At 29.2% G+C, this 26,397-nt stretch overlaps 3 protein-coding genes across 8 annotated transcripts in view; 2 read left to right on the top strand and 1 right to left on the bottom strand.

Moving 5' to 3' along the window:
• The window catches only part of LOC119682547 (AN1-type zinc finger protein 6), a 30,577-nt gene extending 23,810 nt beyond the window's left edge, over window positions 1-6,767 (bottom strand). The window contains exons 1-3 of the mRNA XM_038096010.1: window positions 6,643-6,767; window positions 6,232-6,269; window positions 6,132-6,177 (exon numbers count right to left, since the gene is read on the bottom strand). The gene's annotated coding sequence lies outside the window, so the exon portion shown is untranslated. The remainder of the gene's footprint in view (window positions 1-6,131; window positions 6,178-6,231; window positions 6,270-6,642) is intronic.
• Window positions 4,957-9,487, top strand: LOC119682548 (RING finger protein 10-like). Of its 5 annotated transcripts, XM_038096013.1 has the most exons (5): window positions 4,957-5,334; window positions 7,959-8,492; window positions 8,561-8,663; window positions 8,734-8,862; window positions 8,919-9,487. In XM_038096013.1, the coding sequence occupies exons 2-5, from the start codon at window positions 8,484-8,486 to the stop codon at window positions 9,251-9,253; spliced, it is 576 nt and encodes a 191-aa protein (XP_037951941.1). In that variant the 5' UTR covers window positions 4,957-5,334; window positions 7,959-8,483; the 3' UTR covers window positions 9,254-9,487. The 5 variants fall into 5 exon arrangements, with proteins under 5 accessions (XP_037951941.1, XP_037951942.1, XP_037951943.1 ...); XM_038096014.1 differs by lacking the exon at window positions 4,957-5,334 and having other exon boundaries at window positions 7,934-8,492; window positions 8,749-8,862; XM_038096015.1 differs by lacking the exon at window positions 4,957-5,334 and having other exon boundaries at window positions 7,934-8,492; window positions 8,734-8,835.
• Window positions 9,488-11,515: 2,028 nt separating this feature from the next.
• Window positions 11,516-24,617, top strand: LOC119676678 (facilitated trehalose transporter Tret1-2 homolog). 2 transcript variants are annotated; one of them, XM_038087932.1, is made up of 6 exons: window positions 11,516-11,766; window positions 21,056-21,170; window positions 21,249-21,389; window positions 22,129-22,314; window positions 23,217-23,461; window positions 23,521-24,617. In XM_038087932.1, exons 1-6 carry the CDS (start codon window positions 11,731-11,733, stop codon window positions 24,292-24,294), a joined length of 1,497 nt encoding a protein of 498 aa, XP_037943860.1. In that variant the 5' UTR covers window positions 11,516-11,730; the 3' UTR covers window positions 24,295-24,617. The 2 variants fall into 2 exon arrangements, with proteins under 2 accessions (XP_037943860.1, XP_037943859.1); XM_038087931.1 differs by lacking the exon at window positions 11,516-11,766 and adding an exon at window positions 17,713-18,213.
• Window positions 24,618-26,397: the final 1,780 nt, after the last annotated feature.

Genomic DNA, 26,397 nt, shown 5'->3' with positions numbered 1-26,397 from the left:
TTGTGTTAATTTTTATATTTAACTACGCTCTATAATGTGTATAAACAATTTGTGTGTTTATAAACAATTTAGATATACTTAATACATCATTTACAGGGTTCACACTACAATTTAACTCTTAACTTAAACAAATACATAAGCCAGTACTTTTTATGAACCAACTTTATATTATTGTAGATATACATATGTGTGATTTATTTGATTGCGAATATAAAATTTATAAGGCGTAAGATTTCTCTTTTCTTTCTCCACCACATTGCATTTCATTAAAGAACAACAACACCCACAATAACAACAAATCAACAATAAAAACGCATATCACTTGTATATCGCAATGAGACGACATCGTTGATTATGTTGATATTCTTTGTTTGTACAACATCGGTTCTGATGTTGGATGAGAGATGAGAGATCGATCAGTGCAGCCTAGCAGCCGAGCAGATTCAATTGAAGTGTTTACACGTTCTATTATTACCTCAGTTCAGGTAACCTGCAAAAGAAAACAAAGTGTATGGCAGCGAAAATGCGATTTCATGTTCTACGCATGAGATAATGATGACCCTTAACAGAATATTTATACACGTAGGCCAATCGCATAGAGGAGCACTCTGCTTCAAGGCAAGGAAACTGTATAAAGCAACAAAGGATGTTTGTATGCGGAAGACACACAGGCGTATAAGGCAAAGCATAACACGCATTAATGCATCTAAAGCATAGAACAAAGAGTGGTAAACAAAGGATACTCTTATTCAAATACGATCACTTGTGCGTGCAGAAGAAAACGATCCTATACCAAATGAGGTTTTTATTCTTAATTGAATTGGATGAGTGAAAAATTATAAGCAGAAAACATTGCTGTAGAACAAAGTAAAGTAACGTAAAATTGCACTGCAGATGTTCTCAATTTTGCTGTCTTTTGGAAAAAAAACAAGCCGGAATAAGTCTCCTATACTAACCTGAATATTGGTTATAATACAGATACTGAAAGCTTTTGGAATCGCATAAATTTTAAGTTTGACAGGCTTTTACACAACATTCGGACCTCATAATGGACTCTATACGTAATACCTTTGAAAAGCACGCAATGAAATATCAGGGTTAGAGAAGAAAATCATTGAAACAAAATAAATTTTGCATCCAATCAAAAAAAAATTGGAGAAGAATTATATTAATTTATTATTAAAGAGAACTAAATTAATCAAGTGGCAGGAATAAAAAATGATAGAGGAGAATATAACAATTCACAAAATATAAAAAAGGAATAGAATGCAAAATCTGTAAAATAAACAGTGGCGAAGAAAAAATTATCAAATAAATTATCATTAAGATTGACAAGGCGAGTTTGAAGATGAGAACACTTTCAATATGTAGCATATACCGTAGGTAGATATATACTCAGAGTACATTCTGGTGTGTCAATTTATTGTGAAAGAGCACAACGGACACCATTGAATTCAGAACTACATTACGTTTTTATGGGTCGGAAAAATGTAGTTTTCCTTTAAGCACCCAAATGTACCACGTATTCACGAAAAGCACATGCACCAACTCATCTATTTAAGAAGGATCGCGGGGAAGAGAAGTACAACAAAATAACTTCGAAAACAAAAACACTAAATTTGCTCTTACCAAAATAATGACGTTTCTGTTAGGAATGTCCCTCTTTTGGGCGGGAAAAAATAATAGAAATAAATTTATTTGCAATTTTATTGTTTTTTGTTGCGTCAGTCTACGATATGACTAACTTCTTTAATGCATTGTCTCGTTTTTTGGTTTTTCGGATAGGTCAGTGGCCTAAAAGGAAACAAACAAAGGAACAACAAAAATTAGAACTGAAATGAACACAAAACGGGTAAATAAAGTTAATAATATTAACAAAACAAGGCAACAAACGAAGGCAAAAAGTGCACACAAACTGAGATTATTAGGGATTGGATAACGATCATATAGTTACTGGTAACATTGAAAATGTATTGTGAGGTAGATGTTAATCACATGCAAGTAAATATTAAAGTTAGCGGAAAACTTTTTTAAAAATTTTGATGAACAATTGTTTTTGTATGAACTTTTATCAACTGAAAAATTAAAATAAACATTTTATTTTAAACTGAAAATTTACATTAATATCTGTTCTGTTTGTCCATACATTTTTGCCCAAGATGCAGGTTTTTTAGATCTTAGTGAAATGGTGCCCGAAACACATCTATTGAGTATTACAATCAGGCGGAACATACCACTTCAATAGAAATAGCATTTTCACAGTTTAAGGCGTTGAAAGTACAGATTCCCTTTAGTTCAGTTTGACTTCATTTTATTGGTTTCAAATGTTTTTCTCGAAATTACATTAAAATAAAATATATAATCAGGCATTTAATATATTTACTTTCAGTCTGTTGTAACTTAGAATAAAAATAAAATAAATGCTTCCTAAAGGAATGAATTCTTATAAGGTATAGAGTTTTGTATCGATAATGTTAAAGAGAGAGAAGTGGGAAGTGGAACTGAATGAGTAAAAAAATATTAAACCTAAATTATCTTAAGTCTTAAATAAAAAAAAACAAGTTTAAAGGAAGAAATTTGTATCAAAAGTTACATCAGCTTTGCTTTCTTCAAGTCGAGTTCCTCAGTCTTTATATGTTATGCGTGTATGTAAATTAGGTCAATATACTAACCGCAGCTCTTGAATGTTTTTATTAATAATTAAAAACATTTTTACATCGTGATTTTTATTTTATTTTTATTTAATTTAAAATGTGTTGTTACTCGACTTTGTGACGTAACCTTAACATAAGAAAATTAAATATGCTCTTCCAGAACAATCGGAGTTGGTGGATGATCTGCTATTATTTTAAATAATTTTTTTTTTCATAATACAGCAGTACAATCGGAGGAGTACAATTGCATTAAATAAAAGCATTTTCTTTGTCAAAAAATGTTGAAAATCAATACAAAGGTTAATATTATAGATGATTAAGAAAGTCGATAAAGTTTTATTTTGACACGAGATCCACGAATAAAAAAGTAATTAAATAAAACATTACATAGTGCATTTATGCTACACTTCACTCAATACAGACAGATTCCAGTATTGACCGATTCTATGTCCCTGCGGTCGTTCGTTATTTACGATTAACTACGCTATAAAGAAGAAGCAATTATTTATTGTTTGTATTTATAATTCTATAAGTAGTATTATTTATATTCTCTATAGATAACACATATTGCACCTTACATGCAATATGTATGTGGTTAATGGTTAATGATTGCAATAATGATAAAAGTTACTGAAGACTTACAATCAAATTTTATTGGATAAATTTGATAACTTTAATACTTTTTAAAAATAACACATACTCAGCATAACAAGACTAGATAACAGAATTGTATAACTTTTTAATATCCAATAAATAAAAGTGCAGGGAAAATAGGTATACGGATGTTCTCACAAAATTTTATATTATAATCTGAGTTTCTTCTCGCTATTAGCATTAGTATTATCTATTTTCTTGATCAGAGACAAAATTCGACTTTAGACATGCAACATTAAATTTTGATTGCCATTATAAACAATTTCGAATACTTTTTAATATTACTTTTATCATACAAGCAAGTTCAAGTAAGCGACCTTCAACTTAGATTTCCAGTTTATTTCTGGTTTTTTATTTTTTTTCGTTAAATAGAAATTAAAATATAAAAAAAAACATTGAGCGAATAAAACACAAAACTGAATTATTAAAAAAAAATTATAAACAATAACAGAAGACGTACGAGTACTCCAGTAATATTTACGAACATGTAAGTTTGTGGTGTGACACAACCGCTCAGCTCAGCACACCACGCACATTGCTACGGAGGCATTTATCCATTCAACTCAATTTGGCAGGGCAACGAATTCCCCGCGTTTGTAAATAATTAATAAAATGATTTCGAAACCAGGTGATCGACCTTTGCCAGTTCTTTACATATTCACAATGCCAAAAAATCTTCAAACAAAATGGGTAATACGTTTTCAGTTAATACAACAAATGACCGCATTGATGGTCTCTGCTTTTTACTTATAATCAATTATTTTATTGCTAATACATAGCATAGAATTGCAGCAATCTAAGCATTTAAATAAAAAATATCAATATTTAATATAATTCCGCATAACCTCCAAGGTCTTCAGAGGCTCGTTTAGTGCTACTGTCGTCATCGGGCCCGAAAACAGCTGAGGAAGCAACAGCAACAGTTAAGCAACAATTGCACCCGCAAACACACATTAACAATTACTAAGACATTGGCTAGCTAAACATCTTTAATAATTTGTTGTTTAATGTGCTTAACAACCTTGATGAAAGCTATTTAGCGTTCAGTTTTTTAGAGAATATATCGCTTTTCCATGATTATGATGCACGAATAGATCTTCTCATACTCGTAGCTCATACCCAATATGTGGTTTTTAAGCCTAAAAATGATATTTGCTTTGAAAACGCATTCATTCGTTTTTATTTTCGTTGAGATATTTGTCTTTCCAAAAAGAATAGCTTTGAAATAAAACTAGTCAACTTCAAAAATTAACTTTCAATTCGTTGAACTTGTGTTTCCAAATAAAGCTGTAGTTTATAAGCTCGTTCTAATTTAAAGCACGACAAGTGCTTTGGTGAGTGTCACTAATAAAATAAAATCAAAAAGTGACACAAAACCTGGAACTTGAGCATTGAAAGTTTGTACAGCCTTGGCTACTTGTGGAAAAACATAATTAGTCATCGCTTCTAATTTAACAGGCACGAGATCTGTGCCTGGCACTTGCAGTCCAAACACATTATATACGGATTTTAAATTAATTAAAAAGATGCGTCCATGTTGTAAGATGTAATTGCATCCACAGAATAACATTGCTGTATTGAATTTTATATCATAGCAACAGTTTTTAAATATAATTTAATCATTTGAAAACTTTATAATTAAATTTCCTTCAGTTTGGCGTTTACTAACTTTTTAAATGTGATTTAATAAAACTTTAAATGACCACTTTAAAGGATATAAAGGATATATCGCTACAAATCCAAAGATGTTTTCTATTGTTAGTACATCTTCATGTATGGATTCTGGTTAAATTTAATTCGTAGATTATCGCTTTAACATAAACTTGATTGAATCCTTTTCAAACATTATAACAGAATATATATTTTTGTATATACGAGTATAAGATATTACTTTCTTGTAAACAAGCTTTGACCAACATATAAGATAGAGCAATAACTTTATATGTTTCCAATGCATTAAGAGGACATAACCATAGCTCATATGGAGATGGACTGGTGTAAAAGACAAATATTACTGTTGACACAGGTAAAAATATTTATGAGACTTGTCATTAAGTATAAAAGCGAATATCTGTGATATACAGTTTTTACACTAATGAATTATTTTTAATTAGTAAGAAATTAGGCACTTCATATAATATATTATAGGTTACCAGATCTATGACCTAAAGTTTTTAATCTAAGGTCGAAATGAAGCTAATCACTTTTGTGAGAATGACACAACTTTTTAAAAATTATAACACAGGCTTATTTCGCCTAAAATGTTTAGCATGAAATAAAGTGAAAGAACGGTAAAAAGCATTTAATAAAAAATATAAAAAATCTAACTAAACTTATATACATATATATAGTGTGAAAGAATGTCAAATGATAATAGTAATATATAGAAATTATAAATTTGTATATATAACTATAAAACTATGTATTTGAACTATATACATAAACAGTATGAAAAAGTGTATAAAAGAGATTTGTATAATATGTAGAAAATAATACATAAAACTATATGCATATAGACAGGTATACGCAATCTTACGCGAGTGGTAAAGGCGATTTACACTACCTACTACTACTACCATAAAAAAGAACTTGAACATACTATTTATGTTTGCAACTCTTAGCGGAATATTTAATGGTCCTTATTTTTATAGTGATTAAGTTTCAAACGCACGTCATTGAGGATACAGATGATTTATATGGCTAGGTACTCAGATAAGTACGTCCTAAATGTGTGCAAATTTCAATAAAATAAATTTAATGATGTCCTCTACGTCTTCACTCAAGAAGATTGTTTAAACATTTGCATAAACTTATATTTATTACCTTGATAAAAAATGGTGCTCCACACGTCAATGTAGTCTTTTCTAACCTAAAATCAGACATAGTTAATAATAAGAGCTTTAGAATAGTTTAATGAATTTACCGTATTTTAAAATGATGGGAAGTCTCTTCCTTTAATTTCTGCAATAAAAATGTAAATAGCTCTATAAGTCTCAAGGAGTATAAAAATTATGCAGATTAAAAAAATTTCTTAAAAACTTGTGTGTAATTTGTGGGTACCATTTTAATCAATAATCTTATATAGCCTTATTAATACAAGCAATTTATTTTATATATTTAGCTGCCGCCATTTTCATAGTTGCTGTGCATATTAAATGATATTCACTCAATATTGCACATTTAACAAAACATTAAAAATAACAACAAATTATTCAAGGTGCTCTGCTGCTGCTGTCATGGTGATGCACTTGAGCAAAGGCAGCACCAGCAAAAGCAACAGCCCCAATATCATAAAGCAAGAAAAATTAACAAAACAAAACACAAAGCGACTTACACTTTTTAATTCTGTGAAAAGAAATTATTTTCTAAATAAACTTTTAAAAATCTGCATTAAAATACACTTTTCACTTTACGTCAAACAAACTATTAACGCACTTACACACTTCAGCAAACAAATCAACACTGAGCACTGCCTCCTACTTTGCTAATGCACCGACCTATTTATATCGAATTATCGATAAAAATAAAAGGCTGAGTTACAATACGCTTAAGTTTTACGGCTTGTGGCAGGAAAAATATTGTTTAAAAATAGAAATCATAAGTAATTGTATGAAATTAGAGATCAAAGGCATATTATCGTATTTCCTACTTAATATCTCAGTAAACAGAACTCGTTCACTAGATTTATAAGCATATATTAAAACTTCCATCGTGAACGAATATCCACAGTCGAAAAGTAATAAAATGATAAACGTTTAAATGCACCTTTTTTGTACTTTACCGGTAAAGTTGTAATAAGAGTGATTTTTTGTTTGCTATGCATTCAACAAAGCAATAAAGTTTCAAAAAAAATTGAAATTGAAATATATATTCATAATTTTCTTTTATCTATAAATATTTGTTGTTGTTGTTGTTATTATTATTATTTGAGTTAGTGCTAATGTGCACTTTTACTCTTTTTATTATTCTTTTTAAAAACTTCAAATTAAAGATTCTTTCAAATCTGACAAAATTGTATTTCACAATAACTTTAGTTTATTAATATAACACTGCGGTAGTGTGGTTATTTCTACAAAAACGAATATAAATAAAACTCGTGTAAACACCCGTTGCTTTAATCATTTTATCACTTTAAGTTTACTTAATTTATTTGAACATTAAAATTAGATTAAAGCAAAAATCAAGATTAAAGTATAAACCTTGATATTAATCTCACATTTTCCATACAAAAGTTGATCCCCTTATGGTCGAGATTAATTTTAAATCACCTTCAAAATGTTGATTATTTCTCTGTGCAACTCTGCAAATGTCTTAATGTTTTAGATTTTTTTACGATCTTAGAAGAAATGTCATAATGTCGTAGATTATTTTACGATTTTAAAGAGAAATGTCAAAATCTATTCAAAATAAACATTGAAATATCCCAATTTATTGCATTTTTAATTTTTGCACGTAAAACTTATTTTAAAAACTATTTTAAAAATTTATACACATGAATTCCACATCTATGTACCTTTAATATATATAATTATATAATATATAATATAATTTATTGCTGAATTGTAAGCGTGATAGTTAATTGTTTTTATTTAATCGTTATGTAGAAAACATGCGAAATAATTTTATAGCCATCCACATTTTATTATATAGTTGTAAAAACGGAGCAATTTGCAATTTGTCTCGGTAAACAAGTTTTCCTAAATCATAAACAGATGGACAAAAACGACAACACAATAACGAATAACAGCTGTTAATATTAAAACACGAGCAGGAACAGGTAACAGCGTTGCATGCAATTAATTTTAGATTTCGAAGATCTCTTATTTATTGATATTCTTGATTTGTTGGTAGTTTGATAAAATATGCTGTTTCTATTATTCTTTTTCATATTGTAAAATATTAAAATAATTTTAAAATGTATTTAGGTTATCTCTTAATATACATTTGCAAATCTCGTTCTTACGTTACGTAGGATTTTATTCTGTTTCATTTCTATCGACGTCCACATTTGATTGTTTAGTGAATTATCGATTGCATCGAATTTGACTGAAATGACATTTCTTTGTTTTTTGTTTGTTTAAAGAAGGCTTATGCGCGGTTAGACGCAGAAATTGTAACATAATCCCGTTAAATGTATTTTGTATGTGAGTTTGTTATAAAATAGCAGTTATCAAAATGTCTTCGGTAAGTCTTACAACTAATATTATTATTAAAAATGTTTTCATGATTTGTTTTTTCTTTGATGCTAAAAGAATAAAGCTGATTTGTCAGCAGATATTAGGACCCCAGACCGGGCTGAATATCCACGCTCATTTTCACCAAGTACTCCAGCACTTCTAGCAGAAACTCGGCAGAGTAAGTATTGACTGTTTTTTATTTTAGTTTCTAGTATCGAGCGTAATATCTAACATACGTAATTTAAAAGTGAATCGATTCTTAGATGAGGTTCACCAAGTAAATGTTCAACCACTAGCAACTGATAGGTCAACTGGTCGTTTCAGACACAATGTCCCGTTAAATATCGACCGTAATTCACAAAGATCTTTACCTTTCGGTAAAAATTTAATTTGATTAAATAATATTAATAAAGTTTTTCTTATTTTGTTACAGTTCAACTCGATGAAGTATTTAGTGTTTCAGATGCATCTGTATCCAGTGAGGAAGATGATGACATTGTATTTGGCCCAAATGTCATTGATCTGTGCTCACCAAATCGTAAGTCTCCAGAGTCTACATCAGATATAACTCTTGCTGAAAAAAGTGCGATTAAACATAGTCAACCAATGTGTCCCATATGCATCGCACCGATGACAGTTCCTACGAGTACAGAGTGTGGACATGTTTTTTGCAAAGCTTGTATAAATAGAGCAGTCGATACTTTCAAAAAATGTCCCCTTTGCAATGCAAAAATTTTAAAAAGACACTTGCGTCGAATATTTTTGTGAATATTTATAAATAGTATAAGCTCTTTTTACTGGTGTTAAAGAGCACGCAGGTTTCCTCTTTTTAAATATTTCTGTTTTTTCTTTTTTTTTTGTTGGAATTAAACTTCAGTCAACATCAGCTTGGTTTGACTATTTCAGTCAAACCAAGCTGATAATAATTAAATATTTTGAAATTGTTCACTAACCAATTTTATGTTCAACTAGTTATATAAGCAATCTATTTCTTTATTTATTTAATTATTTATTTCTATTTTATAAATATATATACCGTAATTGTAAAAATAATAATGTATTGTAAAAATAATTCTTTATGTAAAATTGTGATCAATTTATCGATGCTTTTAATTTTATAAATAAATTTTTAATTAAGAATTTTGGCTTTTGTTATAGTTGTTAGTCGTTTTAAATCTGTAAAGCAATATCATGTCCCACCGATACTCCTGTTGGATTCAGTCGTTGACTGAAGACGGTGACTATGCGAAACTTCTAGAGATGCAAGGTATAGTTGATGCGATGGCTTTTATGGTGGATATCGCTGCGATCAAAAGTTCAATAGCTGCCAGCCATAAGCTGTTGAAGTATGTTCAATTTATTTAATTTATGTTGTTTTGCGTAAAGTTTTTTAAATTATTAGAGAGTTGAGAGCGCATGGTAATAAAAGACAAATTTCTAAAGGAAAATTCTAAGGAGCAGCACTGATTATGATTTGAAACAATTAAGACTGAAGCTGAACATATTATAGTGATTGGGTTATTTAATTACTAAATACTTATTATTATTTAAGTATTTATATGTTAGAAAATTAATTTATTATATTTCTGCTCCGGTAAGTGAAAATTATAAATGATTTTGTGCTTTAACCAACTCTTTATCAAAATTATATATTGAAGGATTTTATGTGCTATATTAAAGTTTAGAACCGCATTTAGGTTTTTTTCTTTTTTGGTTTTATAAATTTTATTGCATTTTTAGCGACAGTGAGAAACAGCCACTAGTCTACTCTGCCTCTACATTCCTGCCTCTAGGTCTTAAGCATCCAATATAATGGTTTTATTTTGTGATTCCTTTTGAATTAAAAAAGATTAAATCATATGTAAAAACATATCAGGAATTTCAAAATAGTGTTTAAGTGCTCGCCAACTCCTGCTAATCTAACAAGAGTAAGACCAAATTCAAAGTGCAGCTCTACAGTCTGTAGGTGAATATGATACAATGATACAATATTTCATAATAATTGTATATTTTTAAAAAACAACGACTAGTTAGAGACGATGTCCTGGTGAAAGAAAAAAAATTGGAGATGAATTAACGTTTGTGTTTCATGTAGTTTCAATTAACATCTGTTAATGCTGATTTTTGAAAATTAAAACGTTTGCTGCGATATTGTGCCTAATCCTTAATCTGATTAATATTAATATGAAGATTTGTATGTATATTATTGTATTTATAAACCATCTTATTTTCCAGTAGTTTGAAATCATCTCATTTCTTAGTATTATATACTTATATTTTAGGTTGCAAGGGTAAAAATTTAGGTAAATAGATAACTTTTTTAAATCTAAATTTGTTTAAACCAAGATGGAAGAAAGATGCTAACGGCATACTTCACATATGTTTTCCTTGTTTTCCTTTATAATTTACTTAGCACTTTTTGCTGTGATATCAATCACATTTTTGCCAATACTGTCGCAATAACTGTTAATAGTTCTTTATATTTAGCAATTCTATACCTTTTATTTCTATTTTTTCTAAATAGTTATATTTTTTGAGCAATGGTATATTATTTTATAATTTTTCTTTATTCATATTATATTTGTACTATATATTTCTGCTATGGGAGATCAGAAATAATTCACACTAATCAATTTGGTTTTTAAAGAAAACCACTTATCAAGCGATTGTGATTACTTTATCACTCATACGCCCCCGAAAACGTGACAATTGGTAATTTAGTGTATGAAGTTATCAATTTATTTAATATTTATGCAATATTCGATTGTGTTGTTGAGATAAATCAACAAAATATAAAAATAGATGAAATTTTACTGTTATTACCAATTTACCCAATATGCTCATAGCTACTCTGCTGCTTTCGTACTTGACAGGTAGTCTCATATCGCACTACCGGGTATGTTGGTTTCACGTTTACAGTTCAAAAATCTTTAAAGCCGAAGCAAAAATTGTTTTTTCTCTGAATTACTGGACGGACGACTCTGCTCGGTTTCGTTGTTAAGCGGCTTCCTTAAGAATTTCAGTTACATTTCAACGCTCGCTGGCTACGCAATTTTCAAAAACTTAGTTCGCATCTCAGGCTAAATTCTTTTATCGAAATCGTTTAAAATAACGATTCTTTTTTTCGTGAAATACATCAATAAAGAGTGCATTTATAATTATTTATAAATAATTAACAGAGAATCTAGGAAGTTCAACAACAAAAAACAAAGGATTTTTTGTGTTTTAAATAAAAATATTAAATTATGGAAAAAATGACAACAAATGGAGGAAGTGAGAAGGTAATTTATTGACTACATTAAAATTTAATGAATAAAAAAGTAATCATAATAAGAATGTTAAGAAGAACTGAAGGTTGTGCCCTTCGCCATGACTTTATCGCAGGGATAAATGTTCTCTATAATTGTTTCCGGTTTGTGTAAATTAAATATTCCATAATATAGTATTTTTTATATAGTCGAACTCCTTTGAAACAAATGCATCTATTGTGAAAACACCTGAGTAATAATTTTTTTTAAAACAATTATTTTTTTATTCGCAAATATTCACAAATACAGAAATAATATTGAAAAATTTTTCAGTGGTAGGGATGGCAATAAAACTATAAAGAATTCAGACAACTGGGGCAGAAATGGTTTGCCACTATAATTGCAGATCGTGATTAAAATTATATATTCAATGTCAACGACTTTGGTTTATTTCTTAAACCTATGTTGTAAATGTTTGTCTAAATAAATATGATTTAAATACATTTGCAAAGTGCATATAATAAAATTCTATAAATTTTCTTTAGACCTTTATAAAGACCTTTTTTCAAGATCTTTGACTGGTCTTGACAACTTCATCGTAGACGCGTCTGACTGACTTATGTAAACAAAAATGAATCATGAATATGAATCAGTTTAGTTTTTGTGGATCACAAATATCTGAAATTACAAGTAATACCACTAATAGATAAATAGTATTTTATATAGAAGATAAGTAGATTAATTCATGAAGAGATCTTGAATAAATTTATATAGAGAGTAGTAGATAAATTTATAATAGTATATCTATAAATTTACTTAACAGAATTCGGAATAGGACTTTCGATTCCTCAATTGCTACTTGAACTGGGCCTCTATTAAACAATTAAAACGATAGCATTTTGGTGATATTCAGTAGTGAAAATCAGTTATACCTAGTTTAATATTTTTCAATCCTAATAAGGCGAAACCAAAATTGATTATAATACAATTTAAAAATTTTTACCAATTTTAAGATTTATGATTTCAAATTGTCAAGGCCACATTAATTACAACTTTTGATAAGCTTCCTAATTGATTATGTTTATGTGGAGCAATAAAAGAAAAACTATATTAAAGTATATAGTCGGTCACAACTGCCCTTACGATTGGAAGAAAAGGTTGTTACTATATAATATATGAAGAATGACTTTTAGAATTATAACATTTATTTTTAAGTAAAATAAATATAAAAATTCAATATACCTACTTTTGATATTAAAATAACATATGCGCATATACATAACACTCGAATGTATTGAAAAATAGGCTTTAATCTCAATTGATAAAATACCAACTCTATTGTGAATACAATAGAAATTAAATATTATATGTAGTAACTTATATCTGAACCAAACGTTTATATGGAGAATTACATTAATTTGAAGTGAACTGGGTGAAAAATTTCAGTTAAATATCTTGCACTGAAATAATATTATATGTATTATATACATGTTTTATATGATAGCTGTATGATATATATTTTTGATGTTCGCTTATAGAAATTTTTGCACTGCCATTCAAGTTAATAAGTCTCTGATAGCTTCCTTATCTGTCCATCCCCATTATTTTGAATTTATATTTATCAATTTATTTCATATGAGATACAAAACAAATATACATGTCATTGGCTCTGATGTACCCATTGTGTCTTCGACCCATTTTAAAGAATTGATGTCTATAGAATTGAATATGCAAATGATAAAAATGTAGATTTAAAATGAACGCTATTGTACAATTTATTTTGGGGTTATAAACTACAAGTACGATCAATTCTGTTCTATAGATTAGCAACAGCAACAGCAACAGTTAAGATACTGATCGGCTGTTGAACTTGATAAACGTCATATGACTCAAAAGAAATAAAATTATGTGCTGCGTTAAAGAAATGTTCGAGAGCACGCGAATAGTGACTGAACAACTTTCTTTTCACAATTTCGGATTTCCAAATATTTTATATGTAACCTATAATGTATATATGATATATACATTCTACAGATTCAATTGTACATATATTACTTTATATTCGATGTGGATTGAGAAATATTTAAAGCATAAAGGAATTTGTTATCGTCTATTAAATTTCTCATCAGCTACTGCTGATATTGCTTCAAGTTATGAAGTAGATATTTTATGGTCTTGCCTCGAAAAGTAGTAATTTATGCGTAATATTAGTTGGTGTACTCGTATCATATATTTGATAAGACTGGCAAAGTAGAGATTTTACTGACAAAGGTTGAGTTGTGACATGTGAGCACCGCATGCTTGATAAGTAAATTGGCTTAGGTCAGTGATAATTTGTTCAAATCTAATTTCATAGCTAAACGGCTCCTTGTAAATATGTTCAAGTAGTATAAATTCCACTTTTTCCTTACTAATATTTGTACATTTCTCTTACACTTAATTTAATTTAACTAAAAATAAAACATTTTAGTATAAATAATCAAATATATTTATCAAGCGATCAATTGTACTGCAAGTTACAAATAACATAATATAAGTTTTCTTTTTGATTATTTTCTCTATAACATAATAGGTATTAGGAAATACACTTCCCTACACCTAAAATGGAAAATTTTTTTTCTAATAGTATTCTTGACTTTATACTCAGCGATAATAGAATTGTATGATTTATTCGTTCGAATAACCAATTTCAAATTAGTAATTGACATATCTATTTGGAGACCTCGCAATCGCAAATACAGAGTTTCACTTATCAAGCAATGTGCACTCATAAAGTTGCCAATTTAAATATTGAAGACATTAAAATATTATTATTACTGCTCAATTAAATTGAATATTACCTATCGAAGTTCGGAATTCAATCCAACTCAGACTGCAGATACTGTAGAGAAGAAAGAGAAACTGCATACCATGTGCATCACAGCACTCATGCACAAGCGGAAGAAACGCCTAGGAGGGTATTTCATGGATCATAAGAATTGAATACTAGGAAAGATGGGCTCTATACTGTCTTTCATTAAAGAAATCGGACTTGGAGAAACACTCTAATCCGACTAAGGGGCACAATGGATCCTTTATGTAGCAGTGCACGGTTTTTTTTTTAATAATAAAAATAAAATTAAATGTCTAAAAATTGCATTTTTTATAAAAGTATCTCTTTAAAAGACTCGATTATTAGTCGTTAGTCTGTTAGTTTGTGGCCGAAGTCTATTAATTTCGAATTGTTATTAAACTTGTTCCAGAATATAATTTTTTGATGGTTCATTTATTTTACATTAATTTGTTTGATTGCCGGTTTTTTCCATTTTAAAATATCTTGTTTCCGCTTTTTGTTTTTTATCGCCACACCAGCACCAGATTTCTTATGCAAACATAATCTTAGTTGTGATCTGGGTTATAAAAAATATATGTGGTAAGTGTGGTCAGAATTATGTAGTACACTGCTTCACTGCTATGTAGTTTTGACAGCTATATACCTATTATATAATCCCTATTTTCTGCCCGCATTTTAAGTTGAAACAATGCTTACGTTGTGATCCGGGTTATATTAAATATATATTCTACTGGAACTGAATTTTATTTATGTATGCGTATATCTGTATGCTTCTACTCGTACTTACAAAGAACTTGAATAAAGTCATTATCATATTGAATTTATCAAATATATACATTCTATGTTTACTATTTTCGTTGACAATAAGGAGATATTTTCATTTTGTTCTAAGCTTCGGCTCTATGATTTGCTTTAAAAATTATAACATATGGAATATACATAAATAGAAATTATATACGATATTTGACTTGAACTCAATGTTTACCCCATTTGTGAAAATAGTTAGCTCACGTGAATTTGTTGATTATGAAATTAGCAAATGTTATTAAGAAGGTGCTTTTGGGATTTCATCGTATAGACGGGCTCAGTTTTAACTAAGAAAGTAAAGTCAAATGGGTTCAAATTAGTTAAGTACACTTTTGATGGCTTGTGTGGTGGAATACTCAGAAAATAAATGAAATAAATGCACGCGATTAAATCACAAAATAAAACATTACAGAAGCTTCTCGTATAAGCAAATTTATAAATAAATTGAAACAAATCTCGCAAATAATTGCCATAATTCATTAAGACATAAGATCTTTTTATAAAACAAGCCTTCATTGCGTATGATGAACCTGAATTTAATTAATTGTAATTTACAAACAATTTAACGTAAAAATGAAATCTAAATTCTTTTTCATTCGAATTATGCATCTATTTTGAAATGACAAAACCAAATAAATTTTGTATAATCTTAATTATATAAATTAATATATATATACATATAAATTTAAACTCACTAAACTAAGATCAGTAAACGCAATTAATTAAAAAATTTTTCTATACAAAATATGATTGTTAAATAAAAAGTTATAATTACTCATGTTATTATAACATATTGTTTTTGGTTTATGAAATATTAAAAAATTTTATTATTAATAATATTAAGTCACACAAAACTTATTATCATCCTGTCCTGTCCTTGCTTTGCACCACAAATCTGGCAAATGCATCTACAGAGACATATATATATATATTAAAATGGCTTGAACTGTCCCACAAGTTAGAGAATAATTAATAAATTTTTTTCTTTTTCTTATAACCAAATCATATATATATATATAAACGAATGGAATATATTGTAATTGACACACCTCTTTACAACGTAAAAACTTTTCAAAATATTTACTTAAACAAAAAGTATCGCACGTGATGAAAATTAGATGAAAACTTCGAGAGATGATTTAGTTGCTTTTTTGGCACATATTCAAATAACAGACAAGTTGAATAATGTAAGGTATTTGGTTTATATATAAACAATACACTGCAAAAAGATTTAAGTACTATATCAATGTCAATCCATTTAAATTATTCACAACGAATTATCCTGTCTTCAAGCTTATTAATTGATTCGAGTTGATATCAAGCAGTATCCTTACTCCTAAGTATGTCATTGGTAAGTCTTAATAATTTAGATATAGTAATTCAATAAGTAAATATCTGAATACCTTTTTTCTATAGGCTTGCTAAAGGATATGGTGTAGATATCTGGAAGCTTATACGTCATATTTAGAGGAGATTTATAATATTTGTCTAAATGTTGTCAAATTTTTAACAGTGAATGATTGTTGGTTTCAAGTAAATATATAAGCTGCTTAATATAAAATTCAAGACAGATACTGAAAATTAGCATAAAAGAATCATCGAATCATCTAATTTATATTTTATACTTATTTTTTTTTTATTACATCAATAAAATTCTGTATTCAATATAGTAAAACAGATTGATGTATATGAAATGACAAATCCTTCGTAAATCCTTTGTGTGTATTCATCATAATAATCATAATAAAATGTTTAAGTACTTGAATTGTCTTGTTATTGGAGTGTTTTTATTACACAATTAAAATAATTAAACAAATTTGTTTCTAGATCGTACCGTAATATATTGAAGCATTTAAGATCTTACTTTAGTGTCTACCGAAGAATATTGCTATATAGTCTTAGAGTGTGCGCTATCCAACCACATTTGTGTTTTTGTATTCCTTTTACTGCTCTAGTTTGGCTTGCCTTTGCCTTCATATATCTGTCTGAGGGCTTAGCCAATAGTCAAATATAATCTGAGTTTTTGACTGGATTGTAGTGATTCTCCTTTATCTTTCACTTCCATGAGATATAAACCCTTTAAGTAAGAAGTATAAAAAATAAAATAAATAAATCTATAAAAAAAATATGTACATCTTGGCATATATTTTGATTATTATTTCTTTTACTTATTTATTTATTTATTTAATTAAACATAAATAGTTTCAATAATAACACAAATTTTTTTTGTGTGTAAACGAAAACAAATTTGAAAAGTTTTAGAATTTAAAAAGACAATGAGATTTTTGAGAACTAAAAAATGCAGAAATAGCTTTTGGACAATGGCAGAAAGTAGTCTTTCCTAAAAGATCGTGGCAAACAGTCGGCTGAAGTTTAAAGGAAGAGAAAAATTAACAATTACAGAAAATAAATAGTATAGACATTTAGTATTTTTTAAATATTAAAACAGTTTCATAATAATAATAAATTAAAAGCAAATCGAGTAAATAACTCTAACAACTATAAAGAATCGCCGACAAATCGGTTCGAACTGACGGCGGCCACTTCAGAGCGATATTTAAAGAGTCAGACCGAAAGTTTGTCTGTTTATTTGTCCGCCTGCGTCTCGTGAGAGGAAGCAACAATTGTGATAAAAAAGAACCAAAGCAATAATAAATTTATAAATAAGCAATATTTTCTATTTATAAAATATTTATGCTGTATAGTATGTTTATGTAATAAGTTTGAACTTCAAGTCGACAAGATCAGATCTATATATAATAATCATAAATACATATACAGCCAATAGACCACAAATGGATTCAGACAAAGTCGTGCGCGTCATGGCACGTTGGTGGCAGGTAATAAAATATAAAGTTAATAATCTCGAATAATTGAAATGCAAATTATTTTTATCCAATATATATGTTTGCTCCAATTTCGAACAATTTTCACAAAGACGTCTTATCTAGTGCATTTGCGCATCTAAACGATATTTTTGCGCACATGGGCAACTACTACTCCTACTTTTTTGCACACACCCCGAAATTATAATTTTAAATGCATTTATGTTGTGAAATTATTTAAATGTTTATAGTGATTTGTAATGATATATGTTAATTATGAATTATTCAATCGGTGGATATATATAAACACTTATATTATAGTACGAGATACCTTTAATATTGCAATCTAGGATTATTTGATGTGAGGCGTTGAGTTTTGTGAAATTTACTGCAGATATTGAACATCGAGAAAATTATGTTTTCTAAACTATTCAAATAGTTCGTAATTTGGTAGAGTAGATTTATTAATGATTTCATGAAACAGTCGAGATAATAAGATTTATTTAGTATTTGTTTTTTCGAGACGATCTAATGCTAACTTAAACTTTTTCAGCTCCGGTAAATGTTGAGTAATCTTATTCTTAATCTAAATTCAATCCTTTTGATAACTGCACACATGCCTCTTGCTTTTGTGATATCTATTAGATCAGTTTTAATTATTTCTGGCAAAAAGCAATACTCATTCTTATTAGTAAATAGATTTAAAGAACAGAAGTTAAAGATATTGTGATAACAAAATATTTTTAGTCAACTCTAATGTACAAATTTATCAAAATAGTAAATTACATAGTATATTATTTATAAGTAATAATGTAATTACCATACAATCAACAAATGCGAACAACATCCGGGAGCTATGCTTAAGCTATTGCTATTCAAAAAAGATTCTCAAATTATAATGTGTCCTTAACAAAAATATATTCGAATCTGATTAACGAGATATGTTGACTTTAAAAATCTATATTCATAAACTAATTTCATATATTCAAACAATTCTTATATGAATTAGCACTAACTGAAATATGTTATGTTGAACTTTTTTAATTAATTAAATTAAGCTAATTTTTGCACTATATTACAAAAGTCATATTAAATGCAGTAGAACTTCAGAAACATATTTAGAGTATTCGATTTTTAACAGGAACAATATATATAAAAACCTGGAGATAAATAATATGTTTTACATTTCCTATATTGGAATATATACTCAAAGTCATCTGCATTCATAGTCCACTTATATGTAACATTTCAGATATGATTCATACCATATGTTTGCCGAGTTTTTGATTAATTCTAACTCATCCATTCATGAAATGAGTGACGTTGTTTCACATATTGGAAAAGTGTACATGGCTGAATCGAGATATTCTTCTTCTATCTTCTATCTTCTTAGATTAGAGCCCCCAATCGAGATATTGGTTAATTTTAATGAAATTCTTTACAGACATTAAATTAGACAGGGTCAATCTTTTTCATAATCCTCTTACTTGATATTTTATATACCATATTCAGAAAGCAATTAAAATTTAAATATAAGATCAATATTCGAAACATTTAGATTCTCGGTTTCTAAGATATTTATTCATGACTTAGATTTACAGTTTGTACCTACTCAGTTTCTAAGATATTATTTCCGGATTTTGTCTAATCGATATTAATAAAGTCTCTTTCTTGATTTTGTGATACATTGTTTCTCTACAAATATATCTTTTTTCATATTGTTAAATTTCAATTTAAATCGGATAGACGAAATGTGTGTGTTTGAACAGATATTCTCTTTATTAATTCTGTGTTTATAAAATAAGGATATTTGCATTCAGAGCCGGAAGTCTGCTTAACTTCAAACGCAAACTAAAACTTTCAGTTCATAAAAATGTTTAAAAAATGACTCCTGTTCATTCCCCTTATAACCCATTCTTCTATAAAATAAAAATGAATATCGGAACTTTTGTTTCACCAATGACACCCACAGTTTTCGAATTTTGATCTTAAAACCAATGCAGCAGCTGCATTTCAGTTATTTCAGCTATAAAATAAAAATAATGGACATTGCTTTCTTCTGGTTTGCAATTTCTTGACTTTTTTATAAATAAACTTTGCGAATATTCAAGTGCGAATATAAAAATGCACTGCGTTGCATTTATTTTGACAACAAATTGCGTTTTTGGTTGAAAGCCAACTAACCAAAATGAGAATGAACCCAACTGAAGAATTCTAAGTTCCTCACATCGCTGTGTAAAAAGATATTCCCGCCGACCCATTATTTGAATTTGTATTATATAATTAATTAATATGCACTTAATTCACTTGCGGACACTCCCACATACTCACATATATATATATCACCATATCTCTGTCTCTCCACCTTTATCTGTATCTGTAGCTGTATCTGTTGTAATGCAGCAATTTTGGTCACTGGTTGACGAGAAGAATTTCAATTTGGCAAGTCGAGCGATGTTTTTATTAAGATTTTTATGGCGCCTGTAATTTGCTGACGTGCCTGCATTTAAGCACGTGTGGAACGTTAAAAATGTTTAAATTTAGTCCCGTAGTAAATATTGTATTGTTATATGTTATATCTGCCCCATGTATATTTTTTACTAATTACTCGTCAGCAAGTTCTAAACTAATTCAAATGATGGGTGTTGACATTTCGAAGTCTACAACAAGCTTATACAATGTGTATAAACTTGAACCATAACAATATCAATGATTATAGTAAGCCATTGGTGAAATATTGACGGATTACCGTTAAGATGTTATAAGTAAAATGATAATGTTATGTTATATATAGTGGGGTGTATGAGATTTGTTATAACAGAATTCCTAAAAGATATCAATTTCTTGTTCACTTCAGACCGTCAACCAAGAGGAAAATGAACACAATTCACACAATTCAGTCCTGTATGATCCACTTAATGATAATGTGGTTCGCAACTCAAAAACCATGCAATATTTTGCTGCTTCAGTGAGTAAGTATGACGGTCGAGGATTTTTAATCCTATCAAACAAATGCAAGTAATTTTATGGCGTCCTTTTTCTCATTTCAGTTTGTCTTGGCGCTGTTGCAGCAGGTACTGCGTTGGCATGGACATCACCAGTATTACCACAAATTAGCATTGATCCCACTGCAGAAAACATTACTAATATTAATGCAACAACAACATCTCTGCTATTGACAGTGGATCAACGTAAGTCTAAAGTATTTTAATCATTCAAGTGCAACCACAATTTAAAAAATGTGAAATTATTATTATTTACCTCAGGGATTGCCAATTCATTCCAACTTTTTCAAAAGTATAAAATTTCATTGAGTAAATAACTGCCACTCCCTCCGCTTCTGCCATTATAAAGTGTAGTCATTATTTGCGGTTTGCACTCATCGTCGATTGATTTGTTTGTTTACCACTGGGAATCTATCTATGAGTTGCTGTAATTGTGATACTAAACAAATCAAGTTAGTGGCTTGGTCAACTGTTGAGCAAATATCTCAACGTTTCTGATAACAAACTGTACTAACGGTAGCCAATGTAGCGCGTTCGAGTTAGTATAGATTTCATTAACGGAAATACTAAATGCACATCAATAAATTGTCAATGAATAGTTTTTTTTGAGATTAAAGCAAATAAGAAAAATATTTTGTTTAAATATTTTTTTGTTTTTTGTTCAGTAATTCTTGAACCCCGAGATAGAAATGAGATGGTCAGGGGTATGTTCATATCTATGATTATTTAGAATGTAATCGGTACATTTCTAATTAATTAATTTCATAATAATATTTTTTGTGCCATGAATTTATTGATTTTTATTTTAATTGTATTCCCTTCAAACAATATCACAGATCTTTCTCAATCTACATGGAACGTATTACTTGTGTTCATTTGCTTTTCATTAGTATCCTGTCTCATTTTCATTTTCTTACATTTTCAGAGACTTGGGTCAGTTCGTTGTTGGCAATCGGAGCTTTTCTAGGAGCACTTCCAACTGGTTATATAGCCGATGCTATCGGACGTCGTTATACAGCAATGGTGATGGACATACCATTTATATTAGCATGGATTGCTATTATTTTCGCCAAATCCGCGGGATTGCTATATTTTGGACGCTTCATGATTGGTAAGTCAAATTCTCTATCTTAGTTTGTTTTGGTTATACAGCAGATGATTTTCAATTAGTTTTTATAATACTAAATAATAAATACTATAATAAAAAAATGAAAATTTTTCCCTTTACATAAAGAGGATAAGGAGCTTTTTTAGAATAGTAATGAACTACAACAACAAAACTTAATTTTATATTATTTTAATTAATTGAATTTTTGGCTAACCATACAGCTGTTTCGAGTGTTGCCAAATACCCATCATCAGTGGTCTTGGAAATAATTCTTGTATTTATTTATTCGTAAATAACTTTTGAGACTGCCAAATTTGAAGCTCATAGACAGCGCACCTTAACCAACTGACCCAAAGCCGTACTTAACTTTTATGTTCACACATTTTTCTGGAGCTTTGTTAATTTGCTGTGAAAGCTTTATTAACCAATTCATTTGTTGTGTTTATATTAGCACAAAATCATAAACCAACTGTAGAATAATTGAATTAATAAATTACGTTTTTATTTTTAATTGTTAAATTTCAATACTATTCTGTTTGTAAAGGCATTATTTGTTGCATGATCTATATATTCTATTTTATGTATAGAACCTATAGTCATTCTCATGTTACTCCACAAGTCGCAAGGGCCAAAGACCAACATTTTGTGAATAAATAAATTGAAAATACTTTGAGAGACTTTTTTATGAGGAAACCATTAGAAGGCAAATGCAGCTTTATTGATTCATAACTTCAGCATATAATAAGTTAGTTTTCCAAAATAGCATCTTTGCAAGAATTATTCAGAATTTAAATTTCTGCATCATATATATACAGAAATATTTTTTATTTTAAATATAAAATTAATTTGATTTTTAATTTGATCATGCCACTTTGCATAATATAATTTGTTTTCCATATTCGTAGGTGTATCAACCGGAAGTTTTTGTGTCGTTGCCCCCATGTACATTTCCGAAATTGCGGAGATTAGTATTCGCGGAAGCTTAGGTACATTATTTCAATTGCTCTTAACAGTAGGCATTCTGCTGGTTTATGTAATTGGAGCATATGTTTCTTGGACAACTCTTAGTACATTCTGTTTGTTCGTACCGATTGCGCTATTTATAGGCATGATCTTTTTACCAGAGACACCCACATACTTACTGAAGAAGGTAAGAAATATTTAAAATAATAGTATTGTTTTTACTAATTTCTTATTTGTCGTCATTAGGGTCGACGCGGAGATGCTGCTTTAGCTCTTAAATGGCTCTGGGGGCGCTACTGTGATTCACGCTCTGCAATACAAACACTGCAAAATGATATTGACCAATCTGGTGGCAAAGCGTCATTAATGGATTTATTTACAAATCGTGCTGCTTTTAAGGGACTCGTAATCTCCATGTTACTAATGTTCTTTCAGCAATTCTCAGGAATAAATGCAGTAATATTTTACACAGTACCTATTTTCAAATCAGCTGGTAGCACTTTGGATCCATTCATATGTTCGATCATTGTTGGCGTTGTACAAGTTGTGATGACTCTGACTTCATCATTTCTGATTGAGCGTGCTGGACGTAAAATGCTGTTAATCTTTAGTAGCACAGTGATGACAATTAGTTTGGCTATTTTGGGTGCATATTTCAATATGAAGGAAGGTGGAAAGGATGTGTCTTCAATTGGTTGGCTACCATTGCTATGTATGGCTATGTTCATGATAACGTTTGCTGTCGGCTACGGACCTATACCATGGCTTATGATGGGCGAGCTGTTTACACCCGATCTCAAAGCCACTGCAGTCAGTTTAACTGTAATGGTAAACTGGTTTTCGGTTTTCGTGGTTACTAAAAGTTTCGGATCAATGATCGTTTCATTGGGTTCTGACTTTACATTTTGGTTCTTTGCGGTATGTATGTTTATCGCAACCATATATGTGGCTTTGATGGTGCTGGAAACAAAAGGCAAGAGCTCAGCACAGATACAATTGTGGTTGAATGGAGATAGATAAATGTCGCGTATGTTGAGAAAAGGTTTTCTTTTACAATAGATTTAAGGATGATTCAAGTAAAATGTAAATAGGAGAAGCTATAACCAAAGCATATGTAGAATTTTTCAGGCTTATGAGTGCAATTGAAGCTTGAAGAGATTAGTGAATTATAAATTTTGAATTAAAACGAATTTTCCTTTATTTAATTTATTATTATACTCGTCCTACTTTAAGGCATTAGTTGATCTTGAAGCGATTTCATACGAAAGGTGCAAATTCTATTAAATATTTTAATTTAGAAAAATTATATTTAAGTAATTAGGTATAAAATTGCAAGATTTCTTTTTTATGTGTAAATAGATTAATTTTCCAATTGCATATTTTTAGTACCTGTACCGTAGCAGTTATAAATTTAAAATATGAAAATATTTTTATTATTAGAATTTAAATAAAATACATATTTAAGTAAAAAATATAATAATTAAATTTATTATTTTATATGCATTGAGGTAAATAATAGGTAATTGCCTCCATGTGATTGTACATTGGAACGATTAAATATAATAACATTGTAGAATTTCACGTTTATCTAATTTAGTAAATACTCAGTATATGACTTTGTCATATCAATCACAGTTTAGTCCCTTGTCATCAAATTCAGACATGCAGTTTAAGGCCAAATTTGTTTTCAAATTTATTGGAAATAATCATTTTATTATCAATATTTACATTAACCGTCGTGTTCACTTCAGATAACCTCTGACACAGACGGGTTAGGCGTCGTTCATTAAGGTGCGACTGTGAAAATATTGCTGAGTTATGGAACAAATTTTAATAATTAATCTTAATCTTAAAATGTCAAGCGAGGAATTGAACCTAATAAATAAAATGTTAAGCTAAACGGGCTTCTGCACTATCTTTCCAATTTTGTTTTTATTTTTAGCCATAAAAGATATTAGAATGAACTCTGTTAAGTATTTTTTCAATACATGTAATAATCACAGAATCTATTTATAAATTATATTCGTCTTCAATTAAGTTCTAGACTTATTGAATTAAAAGGAGTTGTAGATATTTTCAGCGTTCCCGTATAAATCGTTCAGAGCTTTTCGCTATTTTCAAGCCATAGCCTAATAAGTTGAAGCATACATTTAGCCTCCACTTAGTCCACTGCAGTTAGTAAATCAAGGATTACTGAGCTGTTTAATATGCCTCTGATCACAGTAGGGGATTAAGAAAACTTAAGATAGTCTGAAATTGGTATATTATTTCTTTTTTGCAGGAAAAACCATAACGGTTTAGCTATTTGAATATTTTTTTTCCTTATCTCTGCCTTTACATTGTTTAGGAGTCTTTCATCACGATAGGTCAGCGATTTGTTAGCTAAATATTTCCTCTTTTATTACTATTTATGCTATACACAAGTATCTTTTATTTGTATTACATGTATAAACTTAGTGAATAAGATGTGAAAAACGAGCAAACGAATGAAAGAATGCTTAAATGTAAAAGCAAGAGAGTATATTATCAAAAATTGTAAGCATCTTCCTGTATCCTCGCCCACCATACATTCACCTACCATGCCAGTCTTTGTTTTAACTACCATATATAATGTTTTAATAGTCAAAAAACGAATTGATTTTAAATTTAGACAATGCCTGTTGCATTGGCATTTAATAGTCTTAGCGAATATTTAAAATATATGCAGCGATATATATGTAGTCTAAGATAGATAATACAATCATGAGTAGACACGGCACTAGAAGAACACCTCAGATAATGCGATTTCACCGCTATTGCGGCTAAAAGTGATAGCTTATGCGGATGATGTGAGTCAGAAAGGCTTGTGAAGCTTTCTATTCTTGCAAACGGATGTTTGGTAAAAGATTGGTGGCCAGTTATGGCCAAGAGATACAACATATATAAATTTAGCAGAATTCAAAGAGCAACTAAGTTTTAGTAAGTTCCTTACGGACATGTCTAGTTTTGTCTAACAGAAGTAATAGATTTTTAGGTAAATAATTGTTTGACAGTGTACTAGACTGCTTCTCAGTAAGAACTAAGGATTTTTTAAACTATGTATAGCGTCATACATATTCTAATTATGTGAGGCGGAAAGTTTGT

The sequence above is a fragment of the Teleopsis dalmanni genome, chromosome 2 (genome assembly GCF_002237135.1).
Source record: "Teleopsis dalmanni isolate 2A chromosome 2, ASM223713v2, whole genome shotgun sequence".
Classification (NCBI taxonomy): domain Eukaryota; kingdom Metazoa; phylum Arthropoda; class Insecta; order Diptera; family Diopsidae; genus Teleopsis; species Teleopsis dalmanni.
This window is presented reverse-complemented; position numbering and strand designations above follow the sequence as displayed.

Bases quoted from the DNA above. Each gene is read 5' to 3' on its own strand.
- LOC119682548 (XM_038096013.1), top strand. The intron at 8,664-8,733 runs GTAAGTATTGAC...GTAATTTAAAAG, and splicing joins TCTAGCAGAAACTCGGCAGA to TGAATCGATTCTTAGATGAG. The intron at 8,863-8,918 runs GTAAAAATTTAA...ATTTTGTTACAG, and splicing joins ACAAAGATCTTTACCTTTCG to TTCAACTCGATGAAGTATTT.
- LOC119676678 (XM_038087931.1), top strand. From the start codon at position 18,169: ATGGATTCAGACAAAGTCGTGCGCGTCATGGCACGTTGGTGGCAG. The intron at 18,214-21,055 runs GTAATAAAATAT...TGTTCACTTCAG, and splicing joins TCATGGCACGTTGGTGGCAG to ACCGTCAACCAAGAGGAAAA. The intron at 21,390-22,128 runs GTAAGTCTAAAG...TTACATTTTCAG, and splicing joins GCTATTGACAGTGGATCAAC to AGACTTGGGTCAGTTCGTTG.